Here is a 23,329-nt window from a genome sequence, read left to right on the forward strand (position 1 = left end):
TTAGAATAATTTAATTTCTATACTGCCCCTCTCCCGAAGGACTCAGGGCGGTTTACAGCCAAGTAAAAAACAATGAAAACGTACAATATAAATTAAAATCAATTTAAAAAACCTATTCAATTTGGCCCATTAATTAAAATACATATTAAAATCCTAAAAAACCCATTAAAATTACTAGTAAATTTCAATTTTATGCCAGTCCTGCACGGAAGAATAAGTACGTCTTCAGCTCGCGGCGGAAGGTCCGAAGGTCAGGAAGCTGTCGAAGTCCTAGGGGAAGCTCATTCCAGAGGGTAGGTGCCCCCACAGAGAAGGCTCTCCCCCTGGGGGTCGCCAGCCGACATTGTTTGGCTGACGGCACCCTGAGGAGGCCCTCCCTATGGGAGCGCACAGGTCTATGGGAGGCAAACGGTGGCAGTAGGCGGTCCTGTAAATTTAGCTTAGTTAGAAGAGTGTCTGGAATGATGGTATTGAATGCTGAACTAAAGTCTACAAAGAGGACCCTTACATAGGTCTTTGGAGATTCAAGATGTTGTAAGATGTAGTGCAGAGCCATATTAACAGCATCATCTGTTGATCTATTTGCTCGGTATACAAATTGCAAGGGGTCTAAGAACGGATCCATGATGGTTTTCAAGTAGGAAAGCACTAGCCTTTCAAAGACTTTCATGACTACAGATGTTAAAGCAACTGGTCTGTAGTCATTCAGTTCCTTGATAGTGGGCTTCTTTGACACTGGGATGATGGTAGAGCGTTTGAAGCAAGAAGGAACATAGCACATCTTTAGTGATTTATTGAAGATATGGGTGAAGATGGGGGCCAATTGGTCAGCACAGACTTTTAAGCAAGAAGGAGTTATCTTGTCTGGGCCTGGAGCTTTTCCTGGCTTTTGTCTGTGAAATAGGTCCTGCACTGCCTTTTCTGTGATTACTAGAGGTTGTGAACCCAATGGGATGGGGTCAGTTGTAGGAGGCTTGGCTGTTGTTGGTGTGTCTGAGATGGGGGTTATGGAGATAGGTGGCTGTAGTTTCCTTTCAAACCTGCAGTAAAACACGTTCAGGTCATCTGCCAGTTGTTGATTTCCTTCAGCCTGGGAGGGAGGTTTTTTAAATAAATGGTAGTTATTACTTGCCCTCCATATGTACTTGCTGCATTTGTGATCTGAAATTCTAAGTGAGCCATGTTTTTCTCTTTTATTTCATTCATTAATGCATGAACTGTACAATTTACTTTCTTTATTCCAAGTTGCAACATGATTGCTAACATCCGATGACGAATATGGCACAAGAAGAAGAAGAATTCCAAGTTGCAATCTTTCCTATGTCATCATTGTCAAAGATTGGCTTGTAGTTATTAACTTCTGCTTCAATGATGATGATGATGATGAAAAACCCCTTTCTTCTTAAAATGTAGTAGGCAGGTAGGAAAAGAAGAATTATATCAACAAGCAGTTTACATCTATAACATGCATGTTTCTTTTCTTTTTTCTTTTGAAAAATGTCTTTTTGAGTTTGTTGAATAACTTCAGGACATTTAGCTCTCATTGGTATATCTTTTTATTGCATTAGGCATGCCCCCTGCTGTGGCTGGCATAAGGAAGGCCCCTCTCACTTAATAACCTACATATGTTGGGGTTATAGTGACAACCAGGACTGCCATGATTGTCATTGGTAAGTGGTGCAATCGTGCACTATCACGTGTTCTGTCCCCCCACCTCAGTCTGGGAGACACATGAACTGACTCAATTAGCCAGCAATTTAGTCCACGGCAGCTATCAGCTCTGGCAGCAAACCAGCGATCATCTGCCAAGGTTTTCTTTATCTTCCCTGATGCCGGCGTCACAGAAGCTCGTTACTGGAGCAACCAGGAAGTCAGGAACAAACAGCAATCCAGGCCAAATGCTCAGTCAAATAGTTCAGCTCAAGTTTTCTCCAGTCAGTTTGTTTTGTCCGTCATGAAGTAGTAGAGCAGCCCCTCCTGCTTTTATACCCTGTGGGGTGTGGCTCCATGACTCAGCACTCTCTAGGCCTGCCCCACCCCTTCTTTTGTTGTTCCCGCCTCTCTTGTCTACAAAACCTGGGATTTAACCAGGACTGATTGTCCACAGCTGGGTCTGGAAGCGTTGCCTGGGCGGGGGAAGATACAGGAGACAGAGGCCTCATCACCTCCTCCACCTGGCCTGCCTCTGGCTCCTGGAGCTGAGCCAGAGAGGCCGGCCCTGCAGAGGGGAGCCCCAATGGCCCTTCCCCCTCACTCTCTGAGTCACTTTCTGGCAGGGGGCCAGGCCGGGGGGGAGGTGCTGGAGCCACAACATCATGCTTTACAATCGCATTACTTAATGATGGCAATCCTGATACCAATTGCTGTTTAACACAAGAGCTACCTGTAGTGTTATTTTGGCATAATAAGGCCTGGGTAACTTTAACTTCATTTAATTTAATGAATTTAGTGGGGACATTTAAAAAAAACAACCAGATGTTTCTGTATCCTTCAGGTACAGCAATCCGTGAGATAATCTATTATTTGCCAGTATACTCCATTGCCCACCCAGGAATGCTGCTACTTTTTTTGCTCTGCTTTTTTTCTTCTTATCCAACTTGCTCCCTAGTTTCAAAATCTGAAGTAAAGGAAAAGGCTATCTCCTTCTGCTATTTGAGATCATAAAAAAGGAGTGGAGGCTTAAAGTGATGGAAGAGCATACTTCAAAAATCATTCAGTTACTAGAGCAAGGCCCTTGTCCTCTGCATCCAACAATATGCTATCATTTTCTGTTAATAGTAATGATTTGATAAATTGGGCACATTTGGTCCGTATGCCATAATTGTAACCCAAAGATCAAATTTATCATTCTTACTTGGTGTCCAGCAGTTTTCTAATGCATTCTATTAAGCACTCTCAAATCCCATCCTCTCTTAAACCTCTGTTGGTTCCTAAGCTCAGGTACCATGTCTAAGATTAGCAGACTTGCCCCCAGTCAAGGGAGGCAGGGACAGAATGTTTGCAGTGCGTTTCCTTAAGGAAATACTAACTGTGGCTGAAAAGTCCTGCCTCATTAGCACTGCAGTCAGAAATAAACTTTCCAGAAAAATAGTCTTGGTTTCAGATTCAGTGATGCAGATGACCTCTGGTGTGGCTGAGAGCCCCCCCCCCATTTTTTTTTCTTTTCAGGATCATAGACTACATTTGCAAGCATGCAATCAAAGAAATTTGGATTGGCAGTAGGTTTAGCACCTGTAAGATTTTTTTTTTATTTTGTCACAACAGTATACACAAAATTGACAAAAAACAACAACACATCATATAAACATATATATAAACAAAAGTATGCAACAACTATATTAATTTGATATAATGAAAGGGAACAATAGGACAGGAACGGTAGGCACTTTTGTGCTTTTATGCACGCCCCTTATAGTCCTTTTAGGAATGGGGTGAGGTCAATAGTAGACAGTTTTTTGTTGAAGTTTTTGGAATTTTGAGAAGAGACCACAGAGTCAGGTAGTGAGTTCCAAACGTTAACAACTCTGTTACAGAAGTCATATTTTCTGCAATCAAGATTGGAGCGGTTAACATTAAGTTTGAATCTATTGTTTGCTCTTGTATTATTGCGATTGAAGCTGAAGTAGTCTTTTACAGGAAGGACATTGCAATAGATGATTCTATGAGTTAAACACAGGCCTTGTCGGAGTTGGCGGAGTTCTAAGTTTTCTAATCCCAGGATTTCAAGTCTGGTGGTATAAGGTATTTTGTTGTTTTCAGAAGAGCTGAGAACTCTTCTTGTAAAATATTTCTGGACGCATTCAATTGTATTAATGTCAGAGATGTGGTATGGGTTCCAGACAGATGAGCTGTATTCAAGAATAGGTCTAGCAAATGTTTTGTATGCTCTGGTTAGCAGTGTAGAGTTTTTGGAAAAGAAGCTGCGTAAAATTTATTTATTTATTTATTTTTAATTTATTTCGATTTTTATACCGCCCTTCTCCCGAAGGACTCAGGGCGGTGTACAGCCAAGTAAAATTAGGTTTACAACTCTTAGAGCCTTTTTTGCTATGTAGTTGCAGTGGGCTTTGGCACTTAGGTCATTTGATATGAAAACTCCAAGGTCTTTAACAGGGTGGGGGTCATCTGTAAGGTAATGTCCATCAAGTATGTACTTAGTGTTTGGGTTCTTTTTCCCAATATGTAAGACTGAGCATTTGCTGGTTGAGATTTGGAGTTGCCAAGTTTTAGACCAATCGGATACAAAGTCAAGGTCTTTTTGAAGTGCAGAAGTATTGTTGGTGGTGTTAAATAGTTTGACATCATCAGCAAAGAGAACACAATAACTTGAGAAGAGCGTTAGTCCAAGAACGCTGCGTTGGGGAACGCCACGTTTGACAGGAACAGGATTTGATAGAGCGTTGCCAATTTTGACCACTTGTCTATTTGACAGGAAGGCATTTATCCAATTGTGAAGAGGTCCTGAAATGCCGTAGGATTTTAGTTTTAGGAGAAGTTTATCATGTACTACTGAGTCGAAATTCAAAGTGCCTATAGAAAGTTCTCAAATTTCATGAGATATTTGGAATGCTATTGTTACTGGCCATCTGCCAAAGCACTTTCTACTCTCTTGCAATTCAAGTTCTCAATATCAATTATTTTCTCCTTCATGGATATTATCTCAGTATAAATGCTATTCTGACTGAAGCATGGAATCTGGAGTTCAATCTATAATTGACAACCTCAGCTTCTCATTTGTTTGCTTTTTTGGAGATATAAAAAAAATATTCTACAGCTTTGTACTATGGTTTGCCTTTGCTTCTTTCTTACAACTAAAAGAAAGTGACTAGTCCAAGGCCTGCAAGCTGGCTTTGTCCTTTAGGTGGAACAAAAGATCAGTCTCCCAGTTTCTAACTTGATGCCTTAACCACTACACCAAACCAGACCTCATATTTTTATTTTATTTATTTGTTCAATTTCGATGGTTCATCCAGGTGATTCTTGGTGGCTATTTTATATAGTTAGCTCCAAAATCCTATAGTAAAATTTTAATATTCTAAAGTTGCCTGGACCCTTAATTCATTTATAATTTACTTGGCTCAAAATTTTATTTCACTTTTTGCCATTTATTTCAAATTCTTTAAATACTTATACATGGTTAATTTTGCTTTTGTTCAGAAATGAAAATAGACTCATTCTGTTCATTAAGCCTCACTGGGATGTGGAACAAAATGTCTACAAACAAACCTTTATTTTTTTTTTTATTTATTTTGTCACAACAATATATGTAGGTATCATACAAAAAGATTATATAGTATATAAACACATATATGAGTAAATATAGGAGGTATAAGCATATATATATATAGGAAGAAGAAAAGAAAAATACCTTGGTTCTGATCTCTCAATAACAGGAGAATGCAACCATTAAATATCTTGAACTCGACATACAGATGAGTTTTTAAGACTCTTACCTCCTTTCTTCCTTCACCTTGATTTTTATCCTTCTTTGTTGATTTTTATGTACTGTACTGGTTTTCTAATACTTTTTTTATTATTTTGAAAAAGACATGGGAATGTCATATTGGGAGCGGTAGAAACGCCATTCCTGTGGAGTAAAAATTGCTCTAAATTGGCTAGGAAGTTTTTGGGTGGAAAAAGTTTTGAGATCTAAATTGAGACACACATCTATGGTGAAGGAAAGGGATGATTAATTATATCTAAGAAGCTGCTGAGAAGGAATTTACTATTTTAGAGCCAATGGGAAGGGAACCTGTAATTTACTACTGTACTCAGTTGTAAAAGCTGTATTTAGCCAGTGGGCAAAATACATGATGGAATTTCCACTATCTCAGCAAATCATCTACCTCAAATCTCCCAATGAATGCATGGGCTAATCTCTGGGAAAATAAATATAGTTACCAAAGGAGTGTCATTCCCAGTTTGGTGTTTAGACAAATAATGGAGCCAAAGAGGGCTGAAATGAAATATCCAGCTGCCCCTGATATGTACACTAGAATTCTACTGTATCTGTATAAAACAGACACACAACTGAACTATACTGTGTTGTTTCTCCGGGTCATATAATATATGTGGGTATATACTTAATTTTGTATTTATTTATTTATTTATTTATTTATTTATTTATTTATTTAGTTAGTTAGTTAGTTAGTTAGTTATATTTGTTTATATTAGAGGTAGAAACCCTTTGAGAGCTGTATGTAACATAATTTCATTTTAATGTATGTAGTGTACATGCAAAGTGACAATAAAGTTATTCTAAGTCTAAGAAGCTTTCCAACTGAAAATCACTGAAAAATGGTGCTTTACTGGCAAATTAATCTATAAACTTTAGTATAGATCCCAGGCCACAGGATTATATTCAGGAGAACCAAGTCTTCCCTGATATATTGAGTAGAAGAAAAGGAGTCACACTGTGTTAATGTAACAAGTTATCCAGTTACCAAATTATATAAAAAGTGTTTTTAATGTGCCCCCCCCAACCAACAAACACTGGGCATTATGCTATGTTACTAACTTTTCTCAGAAACAGGTGGGGAGAGATTTTCAGATTTTCTTATAAGTCTTTTGAAAGTTCCAAGGAAATAATGTCTTCTGGAATATGCTATCCACATAATGAAATTGTAATGATTATGTATCCAACATAATCATTTGCAATTTAGCAAGTCTCTGGGACAAGATGCATGCAAAAGGCCCTAAAACTCCAGTGTCTCAGGCAGAAACCATTCTATTTATACATATTGATCAGATATCTGCTAAACCTCAGTGACATGAAAGAGCTGTAGTAAACCTCGGGTTTATATAATATCCCCATCCCAACCTGAGTACCCTTCTGCTTACCTTCAATTTGTCATATTGTACAAACACAGTTACTATTAACATCCTTTTTTTAAATGGCTATCAATCAAACCACAATCTTTTCCCTGCTATTTTTACATCTTCCAACCAAGAGCCATTCTGTCACTAAGCAATCATCTTCTTAAATAGATGATTTTTTCCCCTTTCTGTTCAATCCTCAGAGATTGCCTGAACAAATTTTTGCAGTTTTCTTGGCAAGGTTTTTCTGAAGTAGTTTGCTCTTGCCTTCTTCCTAGGATTGAGAAAGTGATTGACTTTGTACCTAAGACAGGACTAAAACTTAGGGTTTCCCAGTTTCTACCCTGATGCCTTAACTACTACGCCAAACTGGCTCTCTGTTAGATGATTCCTGCAATCAAAGCTACATGTCTATATGAAATGAGATTAGGGTATGAGAAATTTCCTTTCATGATAGCACCACCTGCGGTGTCAAAAACACAGGCCCAACCACTCCATCTGCTCTGTATGACAACTAGAGTTCTAACATAGCGGTACAAGAGAAACTGCATGTAGTCAGGTTTTCTTTCACTGCTGCTTCTTTATAGCTTGTATTTAAGACATGTCACTCTTGATGGCACAAATAGCAAACTGTCATCGAGATTGGTAGTCATTGATCATGTGATCCCTGATTGTGACCTTCCTTCTCTCAAAATCACATACATTGATGGTGATCTGATAAAGGTTATCACCAGTGTTTACTTTGTTCACTTTAACATATGACGACAATTAGAAATGCTTGACTTCACTTCATTAAAATTGTAGGCAGACTATTAATCAAATGTAACAATCAGTTGTTCCAGAGGTGGATGAGCCCTTTGCTTTTTCCATCAAAAGTTATCCATCTATTCAATTCAATAGGATTTGAATGACTTCTTAAGTAAGGCATAAAATGTTGTACCTTGATGAAGGTATCTTTTCTTTTATGTACACTGAGAGCATATGCACCAAGACAAATTCCTTGTGTGTCCAATCACACTTGGCCAATAAAAATTCTATTCTATTCTATTCTAGTCTAAATACTGTTTTGGGTCTCTTAATGTAGAAAGTACTCTGCTTAGATTTAATGATGGGTGGTGCTCTTGGTTCCAGTTTTCACACAGCTTTAATGCATCTGATGCAGAAATGTATGCCATTTTCTCAATCCATATCAGTTATCTGAGAAGTAAGCTGTTCCTTGTAAAATCCCATGCTGGAATTAGTTAGGCACTTTCAGGCAATATATTTTCCCAGTAAAAGAGCAATTGTTAATTGTTTGCAGAAGACATCTAGAAACTTTTAAGTTGAAGAGACATTTTTATAGGGGACATTAGATTCCCCCAGCACTCAAAATGTGGTACTGATTGTATGAAAAAAGGTTTTTTTTCCCCTCCTCCAGGCTTGATGTTCTTTGCAGTTGTGAATGTGATAATGTGTCAGGGATATCTCAGCATGATCTAAACTGGAGCCTCTTTTGGGTGTGAAACACAGCAATGGTGTGGTTTTCCAAATACAGTTTCTGCTTAGTAAGCATACGATAAATTACATAGCAGATATCTGCTGTGCTGAGAATATGAGCACTAGATACACATTGGGTAACTATGGTTAAGTGAAGAAGAAGGTGCCACATGTTTTGTGTGATTTATGGTACATTATTACCCCTGAAGGTATAAGTTGTTATTAAGATTGCCTGTTTATATAGTTTAGTTCAGTTTTTTAAACTGATTTTACTATACTCTGAAGCATATGGTGCATTTTTGATTGAACAGCCTCTTAAGGAAAAATTTATTTAAAATAAAATAATGTTGATACATCGTGTGTTCCACAAGCAAATTCAACAAAATGATAACAATCATTGAGTTCCAACTTTATATTGAAAAGGCTCCAATCCTTATTTCTTTCCTTAAATTTATTTATTTATATTGTATAATATAAATTGTATAATACAATATATATTGTATATTGTATTTATATTGTATTGGCTGCCGATTTTACCATAGGGTAATTCTAGGCAGTTTACAGTTGCATATAAGCTAAAACATAAAAAGTTAAAAACAAACATTAAAACCAAAGACACATGGAGAGGGCTGGGGCAGAGTGGGGAGAGGTGGGATCTGTTATCACTCAATCAACCACCTCCATAGCGCTGGTCCCCTACTGGAGCCCCAGGCTGACTGGCAAATCCATGGTCTTTAGGCCCTTATGAAAGGATAGGAGGGTTGTGGCCAAACTCACATGGGGGATGGGGCAGGATATTCCAGAGGGTAGGAACAACAGCAGAGAGGGGTCTCCTCCTGAACCCTGCCAGCCAAAATACTTGGGCTCACGGGACCCGCAGCATGTCTCCTCTGCTGGCACAAGTGTACTGGCCAATCCCAGTGGGGTGAAATGGTCCCTCAAGTAACCTGGACCCATGCCATGAAGGGCTTTAAAGGTGAACACCAACACCTTAAATTGCATCCAGAAGCAGAGTGGTAACCAATGCAGCTTGTAGAGCAGTGGTGTTACAGGGGCCATTCTTGTCCCCCCCCAAATAAACTACCCGCGCTGCTGCAATCTGCACCAGCTATAGCTTCTGAATGCTCTTCAAGGGTAGCCCCATGCAGAGCGCATTACAGTAATATATACCGTATTATATACAGTAAACAGACTATATTCAGATCCTTGGCTATTTTAACTTTTAACTGTTCTATATTTTTCTTTGTTTATAACATCTGCTCTGCAGGTTTCAGTATGTATGTTCAAGACAGAGAAAGAATATTATTTCAAATATTATGAATACATTCCTTTTTCCCTCTATATACAGAGACTTCATAGGTATGAGAATTACCGCAGAAATAGTTGTTAATTTGCTATTTGTAGCAAAGCTGTTTATTTTACATCTTTTCCACACATATGTAAACTATTCTGGTAATGGTGATTGTTTAATATGTAAAATGTTGATTTTTCCCCGTTTTTTCCCATTAAGATAAAAATATTTTGTCCTTCTGCTTCCATACTAGAACATTTTTTATAATCACAACCAACAGTATAATAACTTTTGTCTTTTAATTTTTACATTTAAATTTTTCCCCATGTAATTTTTAATCTAAGGAACTCACAGATTTTTTTAAAGAAGTTGACAAATATTTGAAATAGATTATTGATGCCTTGTGGGGAGGTGGTAATGTTTTCTAATAATTCTCCAAAAACTTTTAATGTCTAATATTTTCATCATCTTATTTGATGCATAGTTTTAGCTAGGTATATTTGCATGTAGCCTCTTACTGCTTCCTTTTTTCCTGTTTCCAAGCTCCCTTCTGGATATTTGTTTTTAATTGCATGGAAATCTAATGCCAAAACAGTTCATTCCGCTTATGCCTTGGATACAGGCAGTTAAGGAGGTCTGATTTATGTACAACTCATACTTACAGATGGGCTGCCTATTACTAAAAATGGCAGATGCCATTTTTCTTCCTTGAGCCAATGGACTGTTAGCCATGTGATGTTTTGTGAACCTCAGAAGCCATGCGTTTTTCATATAAAACCTGTTTACAGTGGTTTTTAATGGTTCACAAAATCATTGGGTGGCTTCAGCACTTTGTCAGCTGGAGTTAAGGAGAATGCTATCTGCCATTTTTAGTAATAGGTAGCTCATTCCTAAGTATAACTTCCAATTTATATACAAAGTGAACAAAGTTAAAGACAGATGGAATTCATTCTTAACCCAGAGACTGTCTTTATTAGTTTGTCTTGGCTGTAAAAGAAGGAATGGCCTACTGCTAGAAAGTGAAATAAGTAATACTGTGCTGACTTTTTTTCCCTATTTCCCCATATTTTTACAGCCTATGCTTCATCCTATTCTTTGCTGTTTATATATTTGGCAGAAATAGAGAACTATGTCATGATAACGTCCTAGGAAGTGTCAGTTCTGTTTGAATTTTGCCTAAATTCGAATATTTTAACCAATTAAAATCATAGTGTTTTTGAAAATTGGATATATCCACATCAGTAGTGAGTTTCAAATCCCGTCACTACTGGTTTGCTTGTGGGCGCATGCGCAGATGGGGCCTCCCCCCACCGCCACTACCAGTTCACCTGATCCGGGGCAAACCGGTAGTAACCCACCACTGGCCCACATCTGTATTTGTTTTTTTGTTCACCAGATTTATAAAGCTGCCTATCTCACAAATGTAACTCTGGGCAATTTACAACAACAGTCGGTTAAAACATAGTTTAAAACAACAATTAAAAACTATTAAACACAATCACAAATAAATATAGAATAGAAATAAAACCACAGGAAAGCAGACTGACATACAACATACAAAATAATCATCTTACAGGCTCCTCATTTCTCTGGGATCCCCAAGCCTCCAAATCCACACACAAACACATACACACTTCAGGGATTTCATAAGTGCTAGTGGGATCAGATCTAATTTCTGCTGGGGGAACCATGTTCCAAAGGGTGGCTGCCATGCAGAAAAGGTTCACCTCCTGAGTCCCACCCAATTAAGTTCTTTAGCAGCTGAGACCTATAGCATGCTCCTCCTGCCAGTTCTGATGGGATGGGTAGATGTAACTGGGAAGAGGTAGTCCTTCAAAAAACCTGATCCCATGCCATGAAGGGATTTAAAGGTCAAAACCAGCACCTTAAATTGAACCCGGAAGGCAACAGGCAACTGAAGCAGCTCATGGCACAGAGGTGTAATGTGTGTTGCTCTAGGACAGCGGTTCTCAACCTGTGGGTTGTGACCCCATTAGGGGTCGAATGACGATTTGCCAGGGGTCGCCTAAGACCATCGGAAATATGGGAAGTATACTTGTGAGTCGAAGAATCGCGCTCCAATGGTTGACTCTACAAGCCAGCTGCAGGCTCTTCAAATCGCTGGCCGAATTCGGCTTCAGGCACGATGAATTAAAAAAGAGAGAAATCTTTGCTCCGATGTCTCCCTCTCAAGCCAGCTGCAATCACTCCCAATCGGTAGCCTAATCTGGCTTCAGGCGCAATAAACTTAATAGGGGCGGAGTCTCCGCTTTAATGCCTCCGTCCTCAAGGCAATCGCAAGCAGCTCAGATCGCTAGCCAATACGGCTTCAGGCGCGATAAATTCAAAAAAACAGTTTGCCGCTTTTTCCCCCCTTCTGCGGCTGCTGAGGCGCGCTGAGATCGCTGCCTAAAAAAAAATAATTTCGCGGTTGGGGTCGCCACATCGTGGGGAATTGTATTAAAGGAGTCGCAGCACTATAACGGTTGAGAACCACTGTTCTAGGAGCATGTATAACCGTCTGCACTCCCACATTTTGCACCAGTTGAAGCTTCTGAATGCTTTTCCTTATTTCTCTTCTTTAAACGTGTTCTCCATTAATATTCAAATAACTTGCCATTGTTATAATTATCTTAGTAGCTCTATATGGGATAGGAATAAAGGCAGGTAATTATAATAACAATGAAGTGTTGCTTAAAATTTAAGCAAAATAACATTTTCCTTAAATGTTAACAGCAAAATATGGATAAAACTGTTTAAGTTCAAAAGAGTGGCAAACATAAAGTCTAAGATATGGAAGTCCACTTGGAATTTGCTGGTTAAGCTATTATACTTACTGCCTTCATTTTTGCCCACTTTATTTTTTGAAGTGCGGGGATCGGAAATATGCCTTCCTAGGTTGAATGGACTGGATGGTCAAATAAATTGTCCCAGACATAATCTGTCTATTTGTCTGTCTGCTTCTTTCTCCAACACTAATATGCTCTACCCTGTTTGAGACTGCAAGCAGGTTAGGTTGTACCTGCCTGCAACTCTTTAAAATAGCCACATCTGTTTCTCTCAGATCTGCCTATAAGGCTGCACAGTGTAATTAAAACAGAAGATAGTTGCTTCATAATTAAAAAGCCAGAAAACAAAAACCTAAAGAAAAAACAACACAGTAGCATAGATACTTTCCCAATTGACACTTAACCATGGTACAAATATGCTTTGGCAAAGTCTTTTTTTCTGCTCTGTCTCCTGACATTGTCTTCATCTTATTCCCAGTCAATGGGTGAGACATGCTGACATCATCTGGTAGGGTTTAGTTTTCTCTCAATAGCAGGGGTGCCAAACTGGTGGCCCACGGGCTGGATGCGTCACATGCAGGCCACACCCACCCCAGCTCCGCAAAGGGAAAAAACATCACAGTATGTCACATGATGGCAATGTGACGCCACAAGTTTGACACCCATGGTCAATAGCATCCAACACCAGTACAAGGTTTGTAAACCCTGATGCCTATCCCTTCCCCTTCTATCAGTAGTGAGATAGATGACCTGGAGAGAGGAGATTGGCCATTTTAGGCCAATACAGCATGTTTCTGCCTTTCTGATTCCCAGATCATCTGCTTCTTCACCACCATTCTCTTGGTCTCTCTAAAAGAATAGAGCTCAGCCTGGTAGGTAAGGACATACCATGTAAGGACATGCCCGCTCGACTCCCAACTTTCCATAGTCACTGGATCGACCGCGGTGTAGCCGGATGATATCTGGAAGCAATAAAGAAGGACTCTGTTCCGCCAAGGGAGAAGACTCTGTAAGGCTCATAAGGTGAAATACCCAACCGGTCAAGGGTGAGGTGGCCAACCTGAAGGTCAGGCCTTTGAATCTTCTGCCAGGAACCCGTCGGGCCACTAAAGCACCCAGAAGGCAGCACGTTCACCTTGTCTCTGAGGTACCTGCAACCGTTGGCCGCTGGGAGGTAAGTACCAAGACTTCTGGCAGCACTGAAAACACGAGGCCCCAGCCCCCTGAAGGGGCCTATGCCAAGTGAACAGTGGAGAATTCCAAACGTGTCAAAACAGAACCAGAGTGCAGGCTACTATAGCCCATCAGTGTGCTGGCCTGCCAGAAGGCATGACGACTGGAATCACCGTGAGGGAAGACTATCCCTGCCCGGACTCACTGTCAATGGTGGGCGAACAGCCTGAACCCCATGGTCCCGAATGGACCGGGATCCCGGAGAAGTGTAAGGGGAAATGGATGGGTGTCCCTGGGGCCCTGAATGGTGGGTTGCGTTTCCCTTGCCCAATTTGTCACCCACTAGCGGGCAAAGCCTGTTCAGTCACCATATATATATGGTGTATATATATATTCCAGACACAGTGCCAAGTGACATGAATTTCTCTCAGGAAGAGATAAAGTGGATTTGCCCAATTGTGAAAGTGCACAAGAGTACTAGACCTGTTTTCTCCTTTTACTTTATCATGGTCTCATGTGTTTAAGCACAATATTATGTCTGTGTGTGATTCAAATCTCTTCATGATCCCATTCACTTCCCAGTGCTTAGTTTTTATTTATCAAGAGAAAGAGTGCAAATGTTCACAATCAGATCCTGCCCCATTCCAAGATTACTGCCATGATAGTTGCATATTTTCCTGCCAACTGGTGACATTTAGCAAAGATTCTAAAGCTGAAGCAGCCAACCAGACACTTTCCTTCACACAGCCAAGGAATGTCTAATCAGATCACCATCATTCACATGTGAGTTAGAACAAATGCAATAGAGCCAATCTGGGTACAAAACATTACCGTATATACTCGAATATAAGCCGATCCGAGTATAAGCCGAGGTCCCCAATTTTACCCCAAAAACTGGGGTAAACTGGGGACTCGAGTATAAGCCGAGGGTGGGAAATGAGGCACCTACCGGTCGGCGAAACCCTCCTCCTCGGCCGAGAAGGCTGGCGGCCCCCGCCCGCCTCTCACTGCACCGGCAGGGCTTCCCCGCGCTAAAGCAAAAGCCCGCCAAGTTCGCGCCGGCCGGTATAATGTGAAAAAAAGAAAAAAAAAAACTCGAGTATAAGCCGTATATACTCGAGTATAAGCCGAGGGGACGTTTTTCAGCACAAAAAATGTGCTGAAAAACTCGGCTTATACTCGAGTATATACGGTATATCATTTAAAATTTCTCCTGACCAAATGGGTGGATCATGAACCAGTTTGGTGCAGTGGTTAAAATACCAGGCTAGTATAAAAAAGTTAATCCCCCACCCCTCTCCTAGAAGAATGAAATATTCTAGGAAATATTTAAAAGGCAGAATTTTTCCCTAAAAGAGAAATAAAAAAATCTTAAAGGAAACAGAAACAGAAGACTGCAGCTCCCTGCCCCCAGCAGATATTTTGGTGCCAGCCTATCTATAAGACAAAAGACTGGGCCAGTCTATCTACAAAACAAAAGACCTCAGCTCCAGGATAATGGGATTATCCTTCAGGGCAAAGCCATTCAGCCACAATAGGAAATTGCCCTTCATTGCATCACGCAGCACGATTCAACCAGGCCTGAAGACAGACAACCTCAGCTATGACTGCATAGCCCCATGGCAGTCTGACTGTAACCAATAGGATATGCTCAAATTCAAAGCCCAAGAGAGGGTATAAATCTCTCTCTACCATGTGGTTAGCTACCCAGGACTTCAAACCCATGTGGTCCTGGTTCACCATTAAACCATCCTTCCAAACAGTCTCCATGTTGCCCATGTCTTTCTTCCCACTTTCTTCCCACTTCCCAGATGGACACTTCTTCCACCACTAGAAAATGGGAGACAGTGAATTCAAGTCCCTCCTTTTGCACAAAGCCAGCTGGATGACTTTGGGACAGCACTAGGACAATGGAAAATCACTTCTGGAAAAACCTTGTCCAAGCAGTTGCCAGGAGTCAATATGTACTGACTTTAAGGTGCCAAAAAGAATGTGTGTGTGTGTGTGTGTATTTGATAAGATACTCAATTAAATTCTCAAATTAAAGTGCCAGATTAGATATTAAAAACAGAAAAAAAGTGTGGTTCTCCAAGAAGGGAATTCCAGTCATGTCATGGATTGATTAGATTATTGAGGTATGTGCAATACAAGCTAAACCTCCAGGAACAATCAGGGCTGGTCAACTGGTTGCGTGCCTTTTCTCATCCTTGAAACCACCTCTCCCTCTAATGAAAATTCTGAATCAAGAAAGACCCCCAAATTACATTGGGGTGCAACCTATCTAGAACAAGGCATTTATCCAGTTTCCAGAGAGGCCACTATTCCCAGCACTTCCTCTAGATAGGAGAATCAATTGCAGTTAATTGGCCCTATCCAAACCATTGTTGCCTCCAAAGCTGTTCCACAAAACAGTTTCCACCTCGCAGGCACTAAACCAGGCATTTGAAAGCAGATGGTGATTTCCCTTATTTTTGGCCAGCCAAGAAAAAAAGTTTCAACCATGGAATTTTTGTGAACTCAAAGATGAGCGGCCGGCTCCTCCACTCGGATCCAATGATGATTCAGTTGATAATGCCATTGAAACTGACCAGAAAGGCGCCAATTCTACGTACATCTGGAAGCCTTACTTTTGGCTCTATAGTGTCCCTAGAGGATTGTCCATGCATATATCCACATATTCCCTGCATATGGATGTAGAACATTGTAACTTTCTAGCCCCTTCAACCTGTCCTCGGCTTGCGACCCAAGAATCTGATTCTTCGTGGTTTCCCCGCAGATTTCAACTCTTTTGAGACGCGCCTTTGGGTTGGGGCTCGGGGAGTGCACCCTCCCTCCCCGACGACGGGGAGCCTGCTGTTTTCCCCACTTTTCCCCCACAGCAGCTCCTCCGGCGGACAGACGGGAGGACACAATAGCCGCAGTGAAGGAGAAGCGGGGGCAAGAGGGAGACTCCTCCTTCTGGCCCGCCTCGCTTTGCCTCAGCCGGGTAGCAACGCCGCACGATTCAGCCCACCTTCCCCCTCCTAGCCTCCCCCGGCGCGCCCCGTCCAGTTTGCTTTCCAACCGGGCAGAGGAGCAGCTTAGATCGCTCGTGCGCCGCCGCCGCCGCCGCCGCTGCGCCCGCCCCATGCCCGGCTCTCCCCCCAGCGGCGCCCGCTAGCCGTCCATGGCGCGGCCCGGGATGCTGCTCTGCTGCTGCGCCGCGGCGCTGCTGGCAGCGTGGTGGGGCACCGCCAACGCCACCCTGAGCTCGCCTCCGACCGACGCCCCGCTGGAGGATGAGGCGGAGAACCAGGAGAACATTCTCTCGCAGGTAAGCAAGCCGTCAGTAAGCGAGCAGCAAGCCGTCGGTGCCTTGGAAGGGGAGTCGGACCTTCGAGGTGATTTCCCAGTGGCGCTTCAGGAACGATGGGGAGTGGACTGCAGGAGTCTCGGCTCCGGCGCTCTGCTCTTGAAGTGCACAAATTCATCCCCCACCCTGGCTTCTTTCGTGGCACCAAAAAAAAAAAAAAAAAACACCGGGGAAAAAAACAAAACCCGACCCAAACCCACCACTAGAAGTGCCTTTGAACATGTACAAAAAGTCCTTCACAACTAATCAACTTTGTCTACATTTGCAATTGCGGGAGGGAAATCTATCCTGGAATGGTTTTACCAATAAGCATGGATTGCATGGAGTAAAAGATATCAGGGGAGATTTATGCTGTAGAGGGCAATTTGACGCAGCACAGAGTGTGGCACAGCTAGGGGATCCCAGATCAATATAAGTTTGATTTTATGGGATGATTTTAGAAGCAGTGAAGAACAGAGCAAGGAATCTACAGGTAGGTTTCCAAATAAAGACAGCTTTGTCACTTAAAAGAATATTTAAACCTAGTAGGATTTGCTGAAGGTTTATACCCAAAGGCGATGCCTAAAATTGTTGGCTAGTTTATGTCTTGAATATGTTGCATTAAATCAACCCTTCTTAAGTTTATTTCAGGAAAGCTGGGTCCTTGCACTCAGTAACAACATACAAGGGTTTCCATTGTGTAGAACCAGCAAGCTTTGCATTATAGTGTTATACTCCACCTGTACAGAATTTACTTTGTCCTCACCTGATACCTGTTAGACCCGGGTGGTGATCAGTGCAGAAAAAGGACAAGCAGCTATAGTTTGAGTGCATGGAGAAGCAAATAAATGAAAAAAGGTACATCTGCTAAAATCTCTGTATGTGTGTTCTCTGTGAACTATGAAATACACAGAAGCAGCACTCTTATGCATTTGACTACTCCAGGTATCTGGGACAAAAGGCCTTCTGAAGTAGATCTCTGGTCTCTCCATTTAGTAGACCAGATTTGGGATTATTGCTTTGCTGCTCCTTTCTAAAAGCAACAAGCCCCTTCCCCCTCTGCCCGTAACGTATTACTAATTTCCTAGTCAACTAACTGAACAGAGCCGAGTATATCCATATAGAATTGTGCTGGGAGAGCAATGTTATCTGTCAATTCCTCTGGTGCTTGGAGGCTGCAGCCAACTCACTCAGCTCCTCTTGGTTTTCCTTTGTAGCTAAAGCCAGCTAAAAGAGAGAAGTGCTGCAAATGGCAACATTTGTACAGTCTGTGGTGGCTGGGCCTCCTCTTTGTCAGGAGCAAAATCACTTGCATGCATTTATATTGAAGTAATTGTGCAATATAAATTGAAAATGTGCTGGGTTTGATGCTGAGCAAAAAGGCTTAAAACAGCCTTGGCACAATATCTGTCTGAATGATGGAGGCCAATATCCCTTGAAAAATATCTGCGTGAACTGTGCAATCAGAAAAACATACGTTTGACTGCTTTTATTATCCAAAGTTGTATTTGATCCAGGCACATTCCCTTAAAGGAAATTCTTTGAATTGCATTTAATGTTTGTTGAAACCTTGTGTTGGCTAGGCAGGATGTGCCAGTCTGTTTCACAACTTTTGTCTTGTTCTTGAATCCAACCAGAAAAATGTCCTATTTATGTAGGACTAACATTACACATTGGAAACTCTAGCTTCCTATCAGGTGTATCCTGATGGCTTTGGCTTTTTAAAAAACATACCTTCTACTTTTTTATCTGAGGGCAGCTCTTATTAAATACACCTAAGTTGGGGTAGCCTGTCTTCCCATGATTTCATGTACAGGATGCATGAAAATAAAGGAGAGATGCAAAGATCTCATGTGGAGCTCCTCTGTTCACTTCAATGAAATGTGTACAGGAGAATTTCCCAACAGATTGTTCCCATTATATTTAAATGAGATCATTCTGGAGAATGTCTGTGTTGAGTACAGCAGCCTTTTAATTTCCCCAAACCCGAGAGAAACCAAAGTTGTTTGGGTTCAAGTTGACTAGTTTGGGGTTTGGTTTTTGGATTTTTTTTAGGTGGTAGAAGAAAATTACTTTCTCAGATAACCAAAGAGCAACGAACATGAAGCGTCAGCAACATTTTAAGCCAGACAGTCATTTCTTCAAGGTTTCAGAATGTCAGAGTTTCTCCCAAACATTCACCCAAAGCAAACCCACCAAGAATTCCAGGACAAATTGACTGGCTTCCTTTCCCTCCCCTTCCCCTCCTTTCCTTGATTAGTTGCTAGGTGACTATGACAAGGTGAAGGCAGTGTCCCAAGGCTCAAACTGCCAGTGCAAATGCGTGGTGAGACCCCTGGGCAGAGGAGCGTGTCAGCGGATCAACGAGGGCTCTTTCAAAGATGAGGATTTTTACATGGTGGAAACAATCACTTCTGGACCAGAATGCAAGTGCTCCTGTGTGGCTCCACCTTCTGCTCTCAATCCCTGCGAAGGGGACTTCAGGCTGAAGAAATTGCAGGAAGCAGACAACAAGGACTTCAAGGTATTTGCCTTTCCTGAGTTTTTACTGTAGTTAAAATGTATTTTTATTATTTCAGTTGATGCCACACCTTTCTACCCAAAGGGCAGTCATGAGGGTTTTCCTCTCCCAGGTAATGGGAAAATTAAAGCAAGTTTTAACAGGAGATTCATCTGGAGATTTGGTGTTTCTTTGCAGTATTTGCAGATGTACAAGGCTAAGATACCAGGGGACAGGTATCTTCAACTTATGACCACAATTGAGCCCAACATTTCTGTTGTTAAGTGAGATGGTTAAGTGAATTGCTCCATTTTACCACCTTTCTTGCCACAGTTGTGAATCACTACAGTTATTAGGTTAGTAATCTGTTCCCCATTGACTTTGCTTGTCAGAAGATTGCAAAATGTGGTCACATGATCCCGGGACACTGCAACAATCACAAATACTAGTCAGTGTCTGAATTTTGATCACGTGATCATGGGAATGCTGCAGCACTGTACGTGTGAAAAACGGTCATAAGTCATTTTTTCAGTGCTGTTGTAATTTCAGATAGTCACTAAATGAACTGTTATAAGTTGAGGACTATCTGTACTGTATACAGTAGTAGCAATCCTCCCCCAATCCACCCCAAAGTATGCAGGATGGCCATGAAACAATCCTCTCCCCAATTTTGTCCCAGCAAGTTGCAAACTGGGGATATTTCCCCTGATCACAGTCCAAATACTACGTTGTGATCCGGTTTGTATGCTAAGCTATGGTTCAGAAATGTGGCTTGTTTACTAAATTGCCATGGTATAAAAACCAAGGGTGATTCAGTTCAGAGAGCATATGTCAAAACCAAACAAACCACATAAAATACTCGACGAGGTGCGGGAGCCCCAGTATGTCTATTCATGCAATCTTAGCAGGACAGGGAATACCTGGAAGCAAGAAGCCAATGGCACTTAAGTCGATTTATGTTTATACTGTAGCTATCACTAGCCATTAAAACAACAATATAATCTATTAAAAGTAATATGAGATGCACACCATCATAATTGTCAAGTTAATTTTATAAACTGTGAACTGTGAAACAGTGAGATCAGGTTAACTAGAATGGCAGCTGCAGTTGTCTTGGCTTGGTTGTCCAGCAGGTGAGAAATTCATTTGCTCCTAGAGCAGCTTTCTCCAACCTGTTCTTTCAGCTGTTGGACTGCAGCTTCATAATCACAGCCAGCTCATCCCTTAGCATCAAGGGACCAAACTGTGGGAGTGGGCTTAGCAACTACTTCTGTATGAGGCTCTTTAAACACACTCCAGTTTATTGCTGTGGAGATTGCATTGAACAGGAAGTGAACAGACTCTTGGCCTTCTCTGCCAGCTGGGAACAGGAAGATCAACAGTCTTATTAAATACGTAGCTCTGAATTCTCCCACATGCACTAGGATGGAGACCTAACAGATATATGCTACATAATGGCACAAAAAGACACTCCAATCATGAATGTTTTACCATTGTTGAATATGCTAGGAAAGATTCCATTATGGAACAATCTTATTTGTTACAAAAATGTGCATTATTGGGTGTTTACCACCCAGATTAAGTGGAAATGTGGTAGATGTAACATTGATCTAGAGAAGAGGGAGGGAAGTTGTCATTCCCTGGAAACTGTCTGTTGACTGGATGCCAGAACGGATACTTCCCCATCTGCTCCTTTTCTACCATTGTTGCTTGTTTTTCTCCATTGCTTCTCAGGCCATTCTTGCCAGTGAGGGCTTGAATTATGGCTTGCAGAGGGTTTTTGACATTATTTCTAAAGCTGCAGATTCTGAAATCTCTGGTTAAATCAGTGTCCTTGGCTTAAGCAGTTCAATAAATTTAGTGCAAATTGGGAGGTACAAAATGGAATATAAATACAAACACAGATGGGAATGCGAAGTTTGTACTCTCTCCTTCAGGTAAAAGTCAGGCTGGTTCCTGTAAATATACAAATGACATAAAACTAAAAGTTCAAATTAGCATTAAAAGGGGGGAATCCCAGAATTTCAAACATTTCTTGAGATGCAAACTCCAGAGTATCAGGACATCAGAAGATATTCTTTAGCATCCAATTCTCAAGCTTTAAAGATAATTGCTATTATTTTAAACTGGATGTAATTATTTTATACCTTGGTCAAACATTAGTATGAGGGTCAAGATTCAAATCTGTCCAAAAATAAAGGAGCAGATAGATAAGAACCAACACTCAGAATCTGGATTGGATTGAGCTTCATTTCTTAATCCTCGTTATTGGTCATAAACATTAATAATATCCTTTCCAATGCCAACCCTTGACTGAATCAGCTGAAACTGGGAAATGGAGCTGGGTATCATCGGCTTATTGATCACATTTCATATTATCAGAAAGAAAAAAATAAATGAAAAATAAAAATTCTGAAAAGCCTTCCAGCTCCCAAATCAGTCTAGCAGCACATCTTTCTGGAATTAGCCATCCAACAGGAACAAAAACTTGAGCACAGTGCCTCCGATCCACAGCCAAGAGCAGATGGTCCAGAAGGATACCATGGACAATAGCAGTAAAAGCAGCTGAGAAATCCAGCAGAATTAGCAGAGTGTTACTCCCTGTAATTTCTGCTTGCAAAAATCATCTGTCAGAGTGATCATGGCAGCTTCAATGTCACAATTGAATAAGTACTGCCATTTTAAGAAAATGGCCTTCCAAAGGTAAACAAAAGATAATTATTTTCAAACGGCACAAACGTATTTCTGAGGGAAGGACAAGAGAGATGGGGACACTGCAAACAAGTAAGGGGCTTCATTCTAAAAACTGCTATAACATATTACCCCCTTTTCCAATCTGAATTCACACTGGGGAGCAGAATTCATGGCCAACATGGCCTGAGAACAGGGGTCTCCAACCTTGGTCCCTTTAAGACTTGTGGACTTCAACTCTCAGAGTTCCTCAGCCAGCTTTGCTTTGCTAGCTGAGGGACTCTGGGAGTTGAAGTCCACAAGTCTTAAAGGGACCAAGGTTGGAGACCCCTGCCTGAGAATGTGCTAGATGAGGACACCTGTAGTCCAAAATACCCTGAACATGGCAGATCAAAAAGGATGGTATCTTAAACTGAGATATGAATCCCAGAGTTTATGACAATTATCCTGCTTTTGTCTAAAGGGGATCAGGATGATAGACGTAGTTATCTTCCCTAATTTATTTGCACCCAAAAAGCTTCAAGACTCGGTAGAATTTAAACTAGATCTCTCCGTTTGCAGTTCAACATTGCAACCATTCCAGTACATTGGCTCTCATAAGACCTTGAATTGAAGTGCTATCCAAAGATAAATCAAGATTATATATCCTCTTTCCATGATCAAGCTGGGCTTTGAATTATCCAAAATATATTATTAATGAATATGAATTATGTACTGATCAGTTCTGTGTGAATATGCTTCTTTCTATCTAAACATTTTATGCTTCTTGGCTGCAAAAGGTTTCACCATGGATTAAGCTCAGTTTACATTATGCTTGATTTCCTCATCACAAATTTATATCACTTTTATATTTTGCACTTCTTGTGGGAAATTATCCGCTGAAGGAGATGATGTACGTGGCAGTGTGTGATTGATGCAGCAGGTCTGTTGTTGTGTGATGAACCGCAAGGGGTAAGGGAAGAAAAGAATCTTTCTGGAAAAAAAATCGGAATGTATTTTTAATATACCCTGCCTTTCTCAGTTGGAAATAAAATCGGATTTTAAAAAAGAACTGGCCAAGCAGCATCCCAACATTCTTCTTTCTAATCTTGATTTGCAAAATCACATTTATATTAGCATGTTTTTCCTAACAGCTATAAACTTGGAAATATTACAAGCCTAAGAATTGTGTTACTGGATCACATCAATGGAACCTATTGAATTGCTATTGGCATTAGGAGGCACCAGTCCCATTTAGAGAAATGTAAAGTACAGCATAAAAG

At 41.0% G+C, this 23,329-nt stretch overlaps 1 protein-coding gene across 2 annotated transcripts in view; it reads left to right on the plus strand.

Annotated features, from left to right (window-relative positions):
- The first annotated feature begins 16,313 nt into the window (after window positions 1-16,313).
- OLFML2B (olfactomedin like 2B) overlaps window positions 16,314-23,329 on the plus strand; it is a 29,113-nt gene continuing 22,097 nt past the window's right edge. The window contains exons 1-2 of one of the 2 annotated variants that reach the window (XM_058177667.1): window positions 16,314-16,858; window positions 19,137-19,400. In XM_058177667.1, the coding sequence (XP_058033650.1) occupies window positions 16,712-16,858; window positions 19,137-19,400 (411 nt within the window). In that variant the 5' untranslated portion in view covers window positions 16,314-16,711. The remainder of the gene's footprint in view (window positions 16,859-19,136; window positions 19,401-23,329) is intronic. The other variant, XM_058177666.1, reaches the window with a different exon arrangement.

The sequence above is a fragment of the Ahaetulla prasina genome, chromosome 3 (genome assembly GCF_028640845.1).
Source record: "Ahaetulla prasina isolate Xishuangbanna chromosome 3, ASM2864084v1, whole genome shotgun sequence".
In the NCBI taxonomy this organism is placed as follows: domain Eukaryota; kingdom Metazoa; phylum Chordata; class Lepidosauria; order Squamata; family Colubridae; genus Ahaetulla; species Ahaetulla prasina.